The sequence below is a fragment of the Neodiprion fabricii genome, chromosome 7, assembly GCF_021155785.1.
Source record: "Neodiprion fabricii isolate iyNeoFabr1 chromosome 7, iyNeoFabr1.1, whole genome shotgun sequence".
Taxonomy (NCBI): Eukaryota; Metazoa; Arthropoda; class Insecta; order Hymenoptera; family Diprionidae; genus Neodiprion; species Neodiprion fabricii.
Genome location: NC_060245.1, coordinates 23034696 through 23051764, shown reverse-complemented (window position 1 = coordinate 23051764; position 17069 = coordinate 23034696). Strand labels below are relative to the sequence as shown.

The 17069-nt window shown below is 38.4% G+C and overlaps 1 protein-coding gene across 3 annotated transcripts in view; it reads right to left on the bottom strand.

Moving 5' to 3' along the window:
* LOC124186473 (insulin-like receptor) overlaps positions 1–17069 on the bottom strand; it is a 47291-nt gene that overhangs the window by 25150 nt on the left and 5072 nt on the right. Inside the window, exons 1-2 of one of the 3 annotated variants that reach the window (XM_046578225.1) lie at positions 5169–5293; positions 802–3152 (exon numbers count right to left, since the gene is read on the bottom strand). In XM_046578225.1, coding sequence (XP_046434181.1) covers positions 802–1684 — 883 coding nt within the window. In that variant the 5' untranslated portion in view covers positions 1685–3152; positions 5169–5293. Of the gene's footprint in view, positions 1–801; positions 3153–4467; positions 4586–5168; positions 5294–17069 lie in introns of those variants that run through there. The other 2 variants (XM_046578226.1, XM_046578224.1) reach the window with 2 other exon arrangements.

Below are 17069 nucleotides of genomic sequence, written 5' to 3'. Positions count from 1 at the left end.
TTAATCAACGGTCAAAAAATTTCTCAACCTTTCTTGCTCATTTCGAAAAAAAGATGCTCAACCTTTTCGGTATTTTGCATCAATTTTTTGCGTATTTAGACAAACTTGAAAACATATATCTTTGCGGCGTTCTCCTATTTCCGATAGTATACTAAGAGGTTTTCAATACTCTGGAGTAATTAACGCGGTACATTGTAAATTATTATTGCTGGAAAGAAATCGATTGAAAAAATCAAATCAAAAGTCAAAAGTTACCCCTTCTAAACGTATACGCGTTTTACATAAATTATACGTTTTTGGGCTCGCCGATTACGAATCTGATAACGGGTTTAAAAATATTCAAGACGGCGGATCCGACATGGCGGAAAAAAATTTCAAATTTCATCTAATCCGGAGAATAAAACTCTGTGACGAGAAATTTTTGGAATCGCTGATTAACAATCTGAAATCAGATTCTGGTAATTCAGTACGGCAAATCCAATCAGCGACTCCTGAAACACCTGCGTAAAATTTTTGCACCCTACTCCATAAAATTTGAAACTATCGTCCACCATACATATCGGATTTATATTTTATCCTGATTTTTTTATTCGTGTTATTTCGTAGAAGTCGAAGGGTTAAACTTGCGTAAGAGAAGAAGAGAAAAAACAAAAGCGTCCCCCAAATTTGCGTGTACTTAAACGTACGCTTAAACACATCGAAATACTGACGATGAATAAAATCTCTATGTGTGTGTGTGTGTGTATTATATTCATAAAATAAATACTAATAAATATAAGGTTAATTGATAAGTCAACTCACCGGTTCGTTTCGCCGAAGACGAAGTAGAAGAAGACGAAGAAGAAGAAGAAGATGAAGAAGAAGCGGCAGCAGCAGCAGAAGAAGACGAAGAAATATCCCTGACGGCGTGATCGAAGTGTTGAGTATGACGACCGTTAGAATTATAATATCGATTGTCCGTGGTATCGTAAACACCGTGAGCACTTGTAGTTGATGCGTAATTTAAGTTCGCGATGAATAGAACGATGAAAAATATCGTAGAAACATTGATCGTCGATAGATTCCTGAACAGTACGGACGCTGAGGAGCAACAACTTGGTCGACGTGTCGTCGTCGTCGATGATAACGATGACGACGACGACGACGACGATGACGATGATGACGACGATGTCGACGACGATGAGGAAGCGTTAAAAAAATTCTTAAACGATTTCGTGAAACGACGCCATCGCACGACACTCGAGGCGCATCTCAGCCACTGACCGACGTCGCTTTGACGTCGACCGCAGTCCATAGCTAGTGGTTCGAGTTTTGACGAGGCGTTAAAAAAACCCCGTGAAAATAATCTGCTCCTCCGTTTCCCGCGATAATCCTCCTCGTCCTTCTTCTTCTTCTTCTCCTCCTCCTTCTCGTCCGTCGACAAATCGTCGACGTCGTCGTCGTCGTCGTCGACGCTACCCTGGAGACGTTCGCATATTTCGCATCGATATTCCACCGTATTTTCGTTTTTATCTCGCCCAGCCTCGTCGGCCTGACAAATTCTGCACGAGTAACAGAGTCTGTTCAAAATCAACGTCGACGATTCGTTCGCGGTCTTCGTCGTTGGCGTCGCGACGCTGCCGTCGTCGTCTTCGTTTCGCTGATGCTCTCTCCACCTCATATTATTCACCGTTCTTCTCCCCATCCTGATTTATTTATTTGTATTTTTATTATTATTGTTATTATTATTATAATATAATAATTTCAGGTATACACTGTGCAGTTATCAGATTTTTATACAACTATTTTACCCAATCTTACATTTGTCCATCGCTTTGTAAAATGTTTTCTTTCTTCTCTTTTCTCTTTTAAATTTTTTTTTTATTCCATTTGTTTATATCATTTTTTTTTTTTTTTTTCTTCTGTAATATCACATCTCTTTCATTACATAACGACTTACACGCTTCCATCTGTTATCCAACGGCGTAAGATTGTTCGCGCGTTAAAGACATTTTTGCAAGAAGAATAAAAAAAAATAAAAATAAAAACGGAAGAAATAAAAAAAAAAACACTTTGGTATTATCCTCGTCAAGTTTTTTGTTTTTTTTTTTTTTTCAATTTAATTTGATTCGTTGCTGCCGTTTTCCTCTTCTTTTCGAAAATTATCAACAACGGTAAATCGAAACTTTCAGCGTTAAAAATCGTACCGATGAATTTTTTATTTTTTTTTTATTATTATTTCTTTAGTTCGTTTAATTAATTTTCTTGCTCACCGTCCGAAGTTTCAACGGCGGTTGTGAAACGTGAGGGGGGGGTGAAAATATTTCTCTTTTCCTTGCTCACGTGGATAATTGTATGCACGATATATTATCGTTGTTATTATCATTATCGTTATTGTTATTATTATTATTATTATCTTGCCGATGAAAATATCGAATATCAATTTATAATAATCATTTCCTCTTTACCTTTCTCCAACTCCGCCTCCTCCTTCACCGCCACCTCCTCTCGTCATTTCTTTCTTCTTTTATTCAATTTCTTTACACCGCATACACGTACAATGTTATCGATAGTTTTCAGCATCTTTTTTTTTTTCTTTTTTCCTTCTCTCACAATATCGTCGTTTTACACACGTACACCATCCCAACCCCTTTATTTCGTCTCTTACAACCCTTATTCCGAGGTGATTTTTTATACTTTTTTATACAACAGTTTTTATCGAATTATTCTTCGAATCGTTGTTAATCGTTATTTGTTATACACTTACTAACGTCAACTTTGGTTCAATAACTTTCACATTATTACGTTTACGGACGACACGCGTCATGTGACGGTATGTAATTTAATTCCAAAAAGCGATGTTAATTCTTCGACACGTCTCTCTCTCTCTCTCTCTCACACACACGCACACGCCACATAAACGAAGAAAAAGAGTCAGACACGGTCAGACCAAGAAAACACAACTACGACGACAAAGAAGCACAAGACGATGATGATGGAAATTGACAGTTAATTTTTCCTTCAACGTTTAATTAATTGTTCATTTAATTCACTTTATTTATGCCTCCGCTGCTCGATTTTCTTCTATTTTATTTTATTTAATTATCTTCTTCTTCTTGCTCCTCTTTCCTTCTTCACAATCCCCCCACTTTAGCGATCACTGGCTCAGTTTTCTGTAATTTGAAACAAACAAAACAAGATATTTATACTTTGATCATAATTTTATAACCATATTTGCGAAAAGAGGAAAAAAATTCTATTATCAAACGCATCACACAATTTCAATTCAGTGTTATAACACGTAATATGTATAATATATATATATATATAAAAATTATTTTTATAAAAAAAATAATTTAGTAAATAAAATTAAATAAAGTGACAAAAGAGGAGGGGAGAGGAGAGAAGAGGAAGAGACATAAGACAAAATAGCCGCACAAAAAATAACGTTTCATTGTCAGGCGCAGAGAATAATAAAAGATTCCGGAGTGTTATTATTCAAGAACAAACAACCGTGGCGTGTTTTTTTTTTTTTTGGCGCGCATATTATTATATTATTATACATGTTATACGTATAATTGTATTTATGTTCGCTGAGATTTAGCCATCCGCAGCGTATGGCGGGGGGGCCTACGATAAAAAAAAAAAAAAAATGCGCAGAGAAAGAAATGGGAAAGGTAAAAAAAAAAGAAAAAAAAAAAAAAAAACCATAGGGTGCGAAAAATATATTCATCGAAGACAGATAATGCGCATCGCGTCGTGGGAGACTTACGTAAGAATAATAATGGGAAAAAGAAGAAGGGAAATAGGAGGAAGGGCAGAATGTAATATAAATTGATATTAATGAAACGAGAGGTTTATTATAACGGGGAGGAGTTCAACTTCCGAAAGCCTGTAAAATACCGAATTATTTGGTGGCGAAACTCGAAGTAAAGAGAACAAACTTTGGAGAAACAACAAAGTTTCGTATGGTCGGAAAGCCGACGGCTCAATGTCACGAAATGCTAGATGACAAAATTTCAAGTCACGACGAAGAAAAGTTCCGATAGAACGGGAATTTGGAAAAATGAAGTATTTACTCTACGAGTGGGTGTAAAAAATGAGAAAATTCGAAAATCGGAGTTGACCAGGATCCCGAACGTGAAAGTATCGAAAATTCGATACAAAAAACCATCAAAGTGGTGGAATTTTACCAAGGCAAAAATTTACGAAACTGAAAATCTTGGATCACTCGGAATATCGATGTTTCACATTTTTCAATTTTCTCATTATCGCACTTTCGTAACGTTTGACTTGTCGGAATTAAAAAAAAGTTCGGAACTTTGAACCTCGGTTTCGGACCAATCGAAACTTTGATGTTTCGTCAAAGTTTGACATCTTCACCTCAAGTTTCGCCGCCAAATAATTCGAAATTTAGATCTCTCGGAATTTTAACCATAGTAAGATAATTTGCTTGTGTTTCGTTTAACTCGGTTGGTTTTTTCGTACATTTTTCTTTTTTTCTTTTCTTTCGTTCTTTCATCTTCATAACCATTGTTAAAATTATTTCTGCATCATCCGATACGACGCGTATTATTCATTGACATACGATAATTGTTATCCATCGCTGTGCGATTGCGGGAAACAAAAAGGATAATCAGGGACGAGAAAAAAAAAAAAAAAAAAAAACAATTAAAAAATGAAGAGAGAAAAAAAAAGTCAACGAACACATTGTTCGGTGGTCAAATACAACTGCCGTCATCGTACGATATCGGTTTAAATACAATAATTATTATTGTTGTTATTGTTCGAAGTACAACGATAAGGGGACAAACTATACAATCGCGTACTCCGATATACTCGCTTTTAAGTCGGTCGAATGAATAGTTTTACGCTAGGTTAACTTCACCACAAAACGTTCGTCGTAGATTTTGCTTACGTTACGTTCCAACTTCCGTTTGCTGCGTATTTTCTTTCTTTCTTTCATTCTTTCTATATCTTTTTTCCCTCTATCTTTACGGATCTTCGATCGCGCGATATACGAAAAACCCTGGATATAATTTAAGGGGGAGGAACAAGAGTAACGATGAAAAAACAAAAAAACAAAAAAAAAAGAAAAAAAAAGAATCTCACATTTTCTCTCCGCATCTCCATTCATCCATCCTGTAATACCTTGTAACAATATTTTATCAACTCGCGCCTCGGTTTACCTTATAAATTATACCGCAACGGTATGTTTTTGCATCAGATATTACAATCCCGTTTTTTACCGCACGAAGATTGTTACATAGGAGTCAATACCGCGTGGAATAATAATAATAATAATAATACCAACAACAACAACAACAACAACAACAACAACAACAACGACGACGACCACGACGACGATAAACTAACTCTGCACTGAACTTGTTTACAGATAGTTCGTTATTTTGTTTATTTTTATTTTTATTTTTATTTTTTTTTATTTAAACAAAACGACACGCGAAACGAATCGAACAAACAAGAGGAGATAAGAGGAGGGAAAAAGTTCCAAATACGATCGGATCCAACCCCGGCGAGGGTTGATCCTCGACTGATGGCTGCGGCGTGCGTTACGCGCTTTCAAAGTTCGATTCTGGGAGGAGGGGGAGGAGGAAGGTGCTCGATAAGCGAACGAAACGACAAAGACGCGGGAGCAGCGGAAAATACAATCAATGATTACAGACGTCGAGAATTAATTAACAAGGAATTTTTTTTTTTTTTTTAACGGTACCGTAAAAACATTGTTCCAGACGACAAATAAAAATTATCCTTCAAGTTTGAGCCCTTAATATTAATATTGAGGGGTGTATCGTTACAGCTATTGATTTTGTAACATTTACCGCAATTTTTGTTTACCAAAAATCCGTCAATTATCGATATGAAAAATTTTATCAATCCATATATTTGTAGGAAATTAAATTTCCTACAAAAAAAGCTCTCCAACTAAATTGACGTAGATCGATCCGTTTCCTTGTAATCGTGCCTTAAACATTGATCTATCATTTACTTTTACTTTTGAAAAATAAAATCACAACCGTCAACGGTTTATCAGAAGTTTATTGAGTTCGGATGGAATTCCGCCGTACTATATATGTATATATATAATCTTTTTGCGGTTTTTCACCCGCTATTTTACCGGAACGTCGAACCGGAAACCTCTGATATGCGGTAGTCCCAGACCGTGGTAAAGAAATATCATCATCATCATATATATTTCATTCGGTTTTTCCTTCATACACATACACATACATGCATATAAGTATATATCAATTAGGCAACGGGAAGTAGTAGAAAAATCGTTATCGTTTACCCACGGCGTTATTATAATATTTATACATGTATACTTACGTTATAATAATGCCACGGGTAAAAACGATATGGATTTCTCTGCTACTTCCTGTTGCCTAATTGATGTACACTTATATGCATATATATATGAAGAAAGAAACAAATAATACATACACATATATGTTGCTATAACGCCATGGATGAACGAATAACGATTTTATCAAAACGTTTTTTAGTTCGTTGATTTTTTTTATTTTTTATTTATTTTTTTTTTTTTTTTACTCTTTCGAATTAATTAGGCAAGAAGAAGCGTGTATGCCATATATATATATATATATATATATACACATACGACATACATATCGCAAGCTCGTAATTCGTCGATAAATTATATCGATGATCGTTTATAATTAAGAGGAATTTGATGATAGCTCGCGTTCATCATCGGGTGCATTGTGAATTACATTACACGTACATCGTACGATCGTCATGTAATTACCGAGAACCGTTTTTCATACACGTGTGACGTGCGTACCTATACGCAAAAAACATACATTCGCATGTGAGACAATTTGTGGGATACGTCATCGGTCGAATCGATTATTATTTTTGTTATTGTTATTATTATTGTATATTTCAGGCGTTCCAGGTTATCGACACGCGATGACGCGTGTGACCGAGGCTTGAATGTTTCGAGTATAGTAAAACAATAATTATATAACGGATATTCCGTTATACCTGTAACAGGAATATTAATGCACGTGCGTGGAAATAGTTTATTAATATTTTACACGACAGATTTGACCCGCTGCGTAACATAACGCGCGTACGAGTGTGTCAGAAACTAACACACACACATACGCGTGCGTGTCACAGGCCTAATCGCGTTGAAAAATCAGATTAAAGACGATAAGTCGAGAGACTTGTTATTAGAAAATTAGTCAAGGCTGCGAACGCTGACGACAGCCGCGTGAATGATGGATGATTTATTTCGATGACACATCGATGATGTGCAGTAGGTTGTGATATATTTCATTTCAGCTTATTCGCTACTTTGGGATGAAAATATATTATTCCATATTTGGTTTATTACTCTATACACGTGGTAGGGTGTTTGGGAATAGAAGTAATTAGCGATTTTCCACCATTAAACACCCTGATAAGTTTCGTTTAGATCGAAAGAGAGATTCTGTGAAAATACGAGCGTTCCACTTTACATGATATATATATATATATATTTTTTTTTTTTTTTTTCATATTATGAAAAATTGCGAATGAAATTTTTTTCCTTCATTTTCTCAACATCAATTCACGATTTTTTCATTTTTAATACAATCTCATAAAATGGTTATAATTCAACGTGAACTTTTGATCCAAGAGAATAAAGATTCCCGTTTGACGTATCGTTGTGTTGTGGATCGTGATCTCTGGGTCGAACACGAACGTCAGGAAAGAAACGATAATCGAAGAGCTGCAACGCGTTTATTCGTAAAAATTTTGTAAAAAATTTAGCAAATAAAAAAAGTGAACAATGAAATGAACCCTATCCTCCACGTAACGTAAAACGCTATCATCTTTTTTAAAATGTATAAACAAACTTTTTAGAAGGTGCCACCGGTCGAAAATAGCAAATTATTTTATCCTGAAACACCCTAAAATAAATCTATACGTATCTGTGCGTGTGTGCGCGTGTGTATATATATATATTATTATATATACATATATATATATATAATGTATGTAGATGAAAATACCACGCGACGATAGAAGCGAAATTTTATTGGCTTATTGATCGTCGATTGAGCGGACAATTTCTGAATGAATAACAATTTCTGATTGAATAACAATTAACGTTTTATTCGTCGCGCGCGGGTTTTGCGAGAACAATTATTACGTGCGCCGATCGAAATATACGTAAATCACGATTATTGTTATTACTATTGTTGTTGTTGTTGTTGTCGTTGTTATTCTTATTACTACCAATATGCCTCGTTTCCTCGTTAACCGCGCGTGCGTGTAAAAAATGACGAATTTCTTTCGCATCGTTATGCATGTACAATGTACATGTACGTAACATATGTGCGTGCAACAACGATGGATAAAAATTTTCCACCAATTTCCAACTACGCCGTGTAACTCCACGTGGACTGTTGCCTGTGACGTAGGGTGTACGGTACGCATGCGTAAACATATGCATACATGTGTGTGTGCGTGTGTACGCATACCTACCACCTATTACCTACGTATTTATAATCTAATCGCGTTTTCAGTGACATTTTCAAACAACATGCGCGTACGTGAGCCGTGACATCACACACCAATATACGTACGCGATTGCGTGAATTATAGTTTGAAAACACTAGCGGGAATCTAGAGAGAGACAGAGAGAGACAGAGAGAGAGAGAGAAGTTTTTATTTAATAATAATAATCGATAAACAGTTACGAAAATTGATGAAAAAAAAAAAAAAAAAAATTGCACGCACGTAAATACAAAGAATGTGTGAAATTTGTCAGCGTCATAGAATTATAGTTACGTATATGTTGTAGATCACACGTGCGAGACGTTAAATACGGAGGGTCGTATTACAAGCGGTAATAATAAATGAATTATCCATCCAATCGAGTTGTTGATCAAATGACATTCCGGGCGTTCTGAGAATCATTGGTTACAATTGTTACACATGTAGGTATTATTACAGGCACGAACGCGACTCATAACCAAGAGATCAAAGATCCCTGGACGGATCGCCAAGGCATATGTGGCTTCTTTGCCGTCCGTAACGTACTCCTCTTCTATCGTGGATGATGATTTAACCCTTTGAGTCATACCGATATATAAGTATTCCTACCACCTATTTTATATAAATTTTTCATTTCTTTTTTTCCTATACTTAGACAACTTTGAAACACACGTTTCTTTGTCGTTTTTTTTTTCGCTATTTCTGATATCGTACTAACAATGAAACAGGTTTACAATGCGATTTAACGTAAATTTGAAAGAAATCGTGAAAATTGAAGTAATAATTCATTTCCGAGAATTTTATCCCCATCTAAACGTGTACATGTTTTACACAAATTACAAGTTTCTAGCCCCGCTATTAACGGATCTGAAATCGGATTTAAAAAATTTTGAATATCGAATCCAACACGGCGGGCAAAAATTTCAAATTCGATCTAATCTTACATATATATACACGCACGCACATAAGATAACCTTAAATTTTGTGGAAAATATTTTTTCAAGTTCCAGATGATAATAGATACCCCGAAATATGCTTAAGACTCTCTCCGAGAGGGACAAGTCTGAAGAAAAATATAACATGGCATGTCAGGCTAGAAATTGTTTTTTCATATGTTTTTTTTTCACATCCCTTTTTTATCTCGACAGGACAAACGAAACAAATGTCCGGAATACTCGGAGCCTAGATTATTGCATCGAGAAGAGTAAAAGTGAAATCTCTTAAAAAAGACTATCAGAGTATGCCAAACGCAACGATTACGTATCCTGTTACAAATTAACCTCATTAACAACACACGCTCTTGACTCTTTTAGAATTTCAAATCTAATTTCAACCATCCAGAGCTGAGAATTCCAATCTACTCGAGAAAAAAAGAAAAAGAAAAAGAAAAAAAAAAGAAAAGAAAATCATAACCTGCACGATAACAAATATCCGTTGTAATGAAATATGTATTTACAAAAACTTTTTATGAAATACCCTGTATATTGAATATATTTTGAGAAATGGGCGGGAGAGGATGTTGTTATAGATAATAGTTATAATAATAATAAAAACTAATCAACACCTGCCAAAGGAAGGATACGAAACGAAACGAAGATGCCCCCTCCGGCATAAATATACATTATACGTATAAATACGTGTATCCATGCACACAACGCGTAACTGCACGCGGTTACAACAAACTCGCCACAACGCCGCATCACCGCCGACCGCCCCGAGTGTGTGTGTGCGTATATTATACGCAGGTATGTGCCGTTTGCCTAAGCATGCATGTATGTATGTACGCATGCACGTACATACGTGCGTGTCCGCTCGCATGCGTAGCGAAAGAAAATGAAGTAAAGAGAGAAGCGTTCTCGACGATTGTGTCGGTGATCGTAGGCGCGCGCGCGTGCAAAGAGAAAGAAAGAAAGAAAGAAAGAAAGAGGGAGAGAGAGATACGCACACGCGTACGTACATTCGTACACACAAGCACGCGTTTAATACGCGTCGTCGCATGGTGAGAGGATGTAGACGCGGGGTGAGCGACGAGGGCAACGGCTTCATTCACCACGTGCCCTAACACTACACGCTGCTGCTACTACTACTACTACTACTACTACTACTACTATTACTATTACTACCACTGCTACGAGGAGTGAGGAGCGACGCGGCCTGCGACGAGGTATATACCGAGGCAGGCAAGGAAAACGGGCGCGGAGCGAGGCAGCGACGGAGAGACGAGAAAGAAAGAGAGAAGAGAAGAGAAGAGGAGAGAAGAGAGAGAGAGAGAGACGCGACGTAGGGAAACCGGCGGGAAGTAAAACTATTGCGAGTAGAGGGTGGAGAGAGAGAGAGAGAGAGAGAAATAGGGGGGGGGCGCAACCAGTGGTGCACACGTAGCGTACCACGCCATTCCCCCCCCCCTCCGCCGCAGCGATCTTCTTTCCTCCTCTACACACTCGGCGGCCCGACTTCTCTCACCGCTGCTGCTGCTGCTGCTGCTGCGCGTTCGAAGCGAGAAGAGCCGGCTCAATGAGAGCAATCCGAACGAACATGGAGAAGGAGAAGGATAAAGCGAGAAGGGAGGGGGGGTTTCGGATACACGCCGAAGCAGCGCGACTACTCCAGAGGAGGACAAAAGTAGCGGGAACGAGAGACGCGGAGGGTCGATAATTTAAAACGGAGTTGCCGCTTCTCCGCGATACGCGATATATATATATATATATATGTGTGTACACATCCATGCACGCTAACACACACACACACACACGTATTAAATACGGATGTAGGTATTACCAACGATACACCTTATTCCTCGTCTCTCGACGTGTACGCGCATATAGAGATAAAGATGATGACATGTGTGGACATACATGATATACATACACATACGTACGCACACACACACACACACACGCACGTATGTATGATACTCGCAGGTGTTTGGATTCGTGTAGTACTACGCGAGCGGATTATGCCTCTCTGTTTGTTGTATAAATATATTCGCGGTATGTATATTGCATACGTATGTACGTACGGTATAATACGTTGTGTTGTCGCATTGCACACATTGCATTCATATATATATATGTGCATCTTTTCTGTACGTATATACATGCGATAATGATGATAATACGCCCAAGGAGCGACGGTGACTGCTCTTTCTCGGTCGTTGCATTCGATCCTCCTCCTCCTCCTACTTCGCTATACCACTACCACTACTACCACCAATACTACTCGTCGTGTACAAAACTATACCGCCGAGTGAAAATAATACCCAAACTCACGTGCCTCTCATACATGTAATACGCATTGCGAGAAGATTGCGATTAAGAAGACGAAGGTGAAGAGCGTGCGTTATACGTACGCGTACACACACACACACACACACGCACGCACGTGTATATGTAGACAAAGAGAATGAGGATGAGAATTAGCGAAAAGGAATCGCGTCTCGCTGTTATTACACAAAACTGCCGTACAAATACATGCATACATTAAATGACACAACTACATACACCTATGTATACACGTGTGTGTGTGTGTTCGCATACGTTGTAACCACGCGTAAGAGCAGCCGCAATAAAGGTGACCTGCAGGTGTAGGTTTCGTCTCACGCCCAACATCGATACCGCCTGCAGTGGGTATTCAAGCCGAAACGTACGGTAATACACGTAGTAAATACCTACGTGTGCGTACAATAGGTTGTACATGCGTCGTACAAACACCGTAGATATGGTTCCCCCCGCCCCCCCTCCCTTTTTTTTTTCTTTTCGTTGTCATCTTTTAATTTTTTAATTCTTTTTATACACGCGCCGATGCACCGTAACAACGTGAGAGCAATCGAAACCATTGAACAGGTATGCGGTATATTAATATAAACGTCGTAAGTTTGTCCATATATACGAGTAGAGGTTATAATACTTATATGGTAAGAGTGGCAGTTTCATTACCGACGTAGTAAAGCATAGGCTGGCTGCTCGCCCGCTAAATCTCCATTCCAAAATTCCCCGGGCTTTTCCTGGCAATAATTTTATAATTTTCTCCCTAACCGGTTCGGAAAAATTAATCAATTGGTTACGGCAAATTGATAAAAATATACGCATTTTCATTTTTTTTTTTTTTTTTCGCCCCATCATTCAGCCGATGCTCACAATCATTCGTAAGGCATTATATTTAGGAATATTCCATAGCTTGAAAAAAAATTCTGTACGTTAGATCTAATTTATCTAAATTCTTGAAAAATAATTTGTGGAACGTGTTTGTATGAACGGAAAGAAAAAATTAAATAAAAAAATACACAGTAAACGATTCTCTGTCTTTCAGCAGCAAACACCCCCGACATTTGCCCAATTATTTCAGATATTCAGAATTCCATGACAATATTTCCAGGGTTTCCAAAATTCCCTGGCCAAGTGTGGAAATCCTGAAAATATCATTGCCGCGGCAGCAATTTGCGCGGGAACAACGTTTATAAACCGAAACGACGATATAACGAACGATAATCCGCATCTCGCATGAGAAAGCTGAAGTTAGAGCAGCCAGAATTGGCAGCCAAAAGTGGTAAGCTTTTTTTTGGAAATAAGAGATAAATAAAAAAAAAAAAAGGTTCACTTTTATTCTCATAATTCTATTTTAAAGTATCTGAGATGATTTACAAGATATTTTGAAAAATTTTCATCTTCACGCTTCATTACCCCGTTCGAATGAAGACATTGAAACGTTTGTCGCTGTCAATTATTGCTTGTTAATTTCAGCCTCGGGCGGCCTCTCACGCGCGCATATTTTCCACTAATTCCACTTCTGATAAACATTCATAGTAAATTCCAGAATCAAGTAAAACGGTAAAAATTGCCGAATCGCTATATGGAAGAAGAAAAAAAAAAAAAAAAAAAAGAAACAAAGAAAAAGAAAAAAATACGCAACACGCGTACGTTTGCACAATTATGAGAACCGCTGTGTCTGAGGGTGCAGGTTCGGAAAAGGAGCTGCTGGGAGAGAGGAGAGACAGAGAGAGAGAGAGAGTGAGAGAGAAGTGAACAGGAACGAAGAGAGGCGAGGGAATAAAAGTGGAAACAGGAGGAGCACAGGGTTGACAGCAGGGGCTGCGGCGAAAGAGGCGGAAGGACGAACCTGCAAGGGCGGAGGGGGGGGGGGGGGGGGTAGTCAAGTATCGTCGTCGGCGTAAGGACGTGTGTAAGTAAAAAAAGAGGGGATGAAATACAGCAGCAGCAGCAGCACCGCCAAAGAAGAGAGAAAGAGACGGAAGAGGAAGGAAAGGATGGCGCGTCGAACGAACAGGGCGGAAGTATCCCAAGTTAGACTACACGCAGGCCCGCCCGTGGCTCTCTCTCTCTCTCTCTCTCTCTCCTCTCCTCTCCTGCCCGCCATTCTACAACTGCGTCGCAGTCAGCGTATATACCCAATATACATATATATATATATATACACACACACACACACACGTATACACTGTATATAGAGGGTTACGAGGGTGGAGTTGGAGAGAAGGGAAGGAAGGCGCTACACGGATCGATGAGGACCAAAACATTGCCACATGCCCTGCCCAAGCCCAAGAGGTCTTTGCTGCTCGTGCGATGATGCTGTACGCTGCTGCTGTTGGCGGCAAAAGCCAGTATTCGCCACTTCTTCTTATCTGATCGTATAATAAACTCATTTAAAAGAATACATGTTGCAACGTAATATGTATAATGTAATGTGATACAATGCGATTCGATTTGCAAAACGTGCAAAAATTATACAACGCGATATACGAGTTTCGTCGAGAAAACGAGCGTGTATAACAACGCGAGAGAAAAAGAGAGTTTGCGTTTTCATCGTTTTATTGTATGTTCAAAATTACCATACGCGATAAAAGTTAGCCACGCGTCTGCGTGAAAACTGTGCGAAAGTAAGAAAAAAGAAACGATTCGAGAAAGCAAGCAAAACTTGCTCCGAAGGAAAAAAAACATAAAGCCGGGAAATGAAAGACGAAAAATATTACAGGACAAGAGAATAACCATAACGACGACAATAATAATAATGATGGTGACGACGACGATGATGATGATGATGACGATGATGAGGAAAAGAAATTAAATGTGAGACATGATGGTTGAAACGCGTCATTATACGTCACACAGGTTGCAGAACGTAATCTTGAGAGAAGAGTGAATGACCTTGGCGGGTGGAGTACATAAAAGAATATTGATTTCACCTTACTGCGTCTAAGAAAAACTCAATCTATACCTACATGCGCATACATCCATACACGCGTACATACACGGATAGACGTAGGCAGAGGTCCTATAAGTCGTGCGGCGACGAGAAGAAGCGCGGCATGTTTGAAAAGAAAACAGAAAGAGGGATAGAGGGATGAAAGGGGGGGGGGAGGAGAGATACGCAGAATAAATTACTAACAAACTCTGCATCGCCATCGTCATTTATCCCTTTCCATTCTGGACGATGACGACGATATGACGGTGATTCGTATGCGATAGGTGGTAAAAATCATGTACCTGGTTAACACCTACGTCCCTACTAACCACGACACGCACGTACGTCGTTATACCTCCTCAATCTATGCTGTATGTTTGACAAACGAGATGACGGTGGAGTATGCACGTTATAAAACATTAGGCGACATAAATTTCGTACGTATATATAGGTGTAAGACAGGCGTATTTACGTGCTTTTATTTATTTGTTTTTTTGCTTTTTTTTTTTCATCCATGCGGGTGAAAGAAGTCAAACCGCGGAGATTCTTCGTCGTCCTTATCCTCGTTCTTATCCTTTTACATCATCCTCTCAGAAGAAGCGAACAAACATCGCACACGCATCACCTATCCTCGTACTTCCGCAAATCTTCGTTGTATCTCGAAGAAAAATTTATAACAATAACAATATCATTTCACTTCGTTTTTTAATCGTCCACTGATCAAGTAACTCCGAATAGCGCAAGAAAAAATTTTTACTACAATAATTCGTCAACATTCGTTTGTGTCTGTTGTAATATACGAAAATTTCTCCTTACTCCACCACGTTTCACACTTTCTGTAAATATTGTCGTTACATTTCGTCAAATATAACGACAATACCGCTGGGCTAGTTTTCGTATAGTAGACGAAAAAAAAAACAAAAAACAAAAACAACCTAAAGAAACGAACAGAGAAGAAAGATGGAATCACCGCGCGGTATAAACAATTATTCTCAGCACTTCCGGTCAACATATCCGTATGTATGTATGTATATATACGTATGTATGTATATATATATACATACAAAAAAGTACAATTCTTATTTAGCACGGATCATCAATTATGTAACGATATATAGGACAAAATCATTACAGTCATATAATATGGTACATAAAGCTGAAAGGGGATGATAATTTTTAGTCGGTTATAATCAGGAACGAAACAAAAAAAAAAAATAAATAAATAAAGAATAGATACAAAAAAAAAACAACAACAACAACAACAACAACCAACCGAACGTCACAACAATACGTAACAATGTGAAAACGTGGTGCGCGACGCGTCGTCGATGACTGGAGGACAGCGTCCACGAGTCGTCGTAAACCTCCTCACAATGTATACACACGTATGGTATGTAATTTACGTGTGTGTGTGTGTGTGTGTGTGTGTGTGTGTGTGTGTGTGTGTGCGCGCGCGCGCGCGGAAGGAGAGGAGGACAGGAACGCGTCGTAGGGCGAAACGTCGACGTCGACGAGGACGAAGATCGCGAGAGAGGGTTTTGCGCATGCGCCTGTAAGACTTCCACTTCCTCTTCCTCTTCCTCCTCGCCGTCATCCACGGGTTTACGTGCCGCGGGCGAGGAAGAAAAGAGAACGCGGGGGTTTGTTTGACGTAGGGAAGTGCGCAGCAAGTTACGGGGGCGTATCTCTCTTATTCGCATCCCTTGCCATTTCTTTCTCCATAATTTTCACTCTCGCGTTCATCGGTTTCCTCACAATATGCACCGCCGTTTGATAGAAAGAATAAGAAAAAATAAATAAATAAATAAATATGCAGTTACCGCACACACCGAGGGTGTGTTATTATAAGGACACGTTAACACCGACTTGATAGTTGAAACGATAATCTCCTCGATCCAACCAGGGCCAAACTCTTTTCTGCGTCTCACGCTGCGGTAGTAAGATATGACGTATGTATTACAGGTCTGCAGCATATACACTATAGGTATATAGAATATACACATGTATGTAATTTGTAACGTTAATGTCAATGATGGTTAGTTTTGAAATTCAGTAAACTGTTGTTAATACAGCGTGAACAAATTCAGACTTCATAAATTCAAAATCTTCGATTATTCTAAAGGTGAAAAATAGTCATTTTTGTTTCAACCTTTCGATACATTATAGCAGACGTTACTAACTTCAGGCTGGTTATATGTGTAAACATATTCAACACCCATGTTACCTTTATCGTGAAATCATCAAGTTCAACGTTTTTTCAGGAGACAAAATAAGGATTTCATCTTTTTGACGATCCACGTTCAAAATTTCGTGACTTTTTAAGAGTCGCATTGTATCGCATGATGTTTACAAATTTTCAG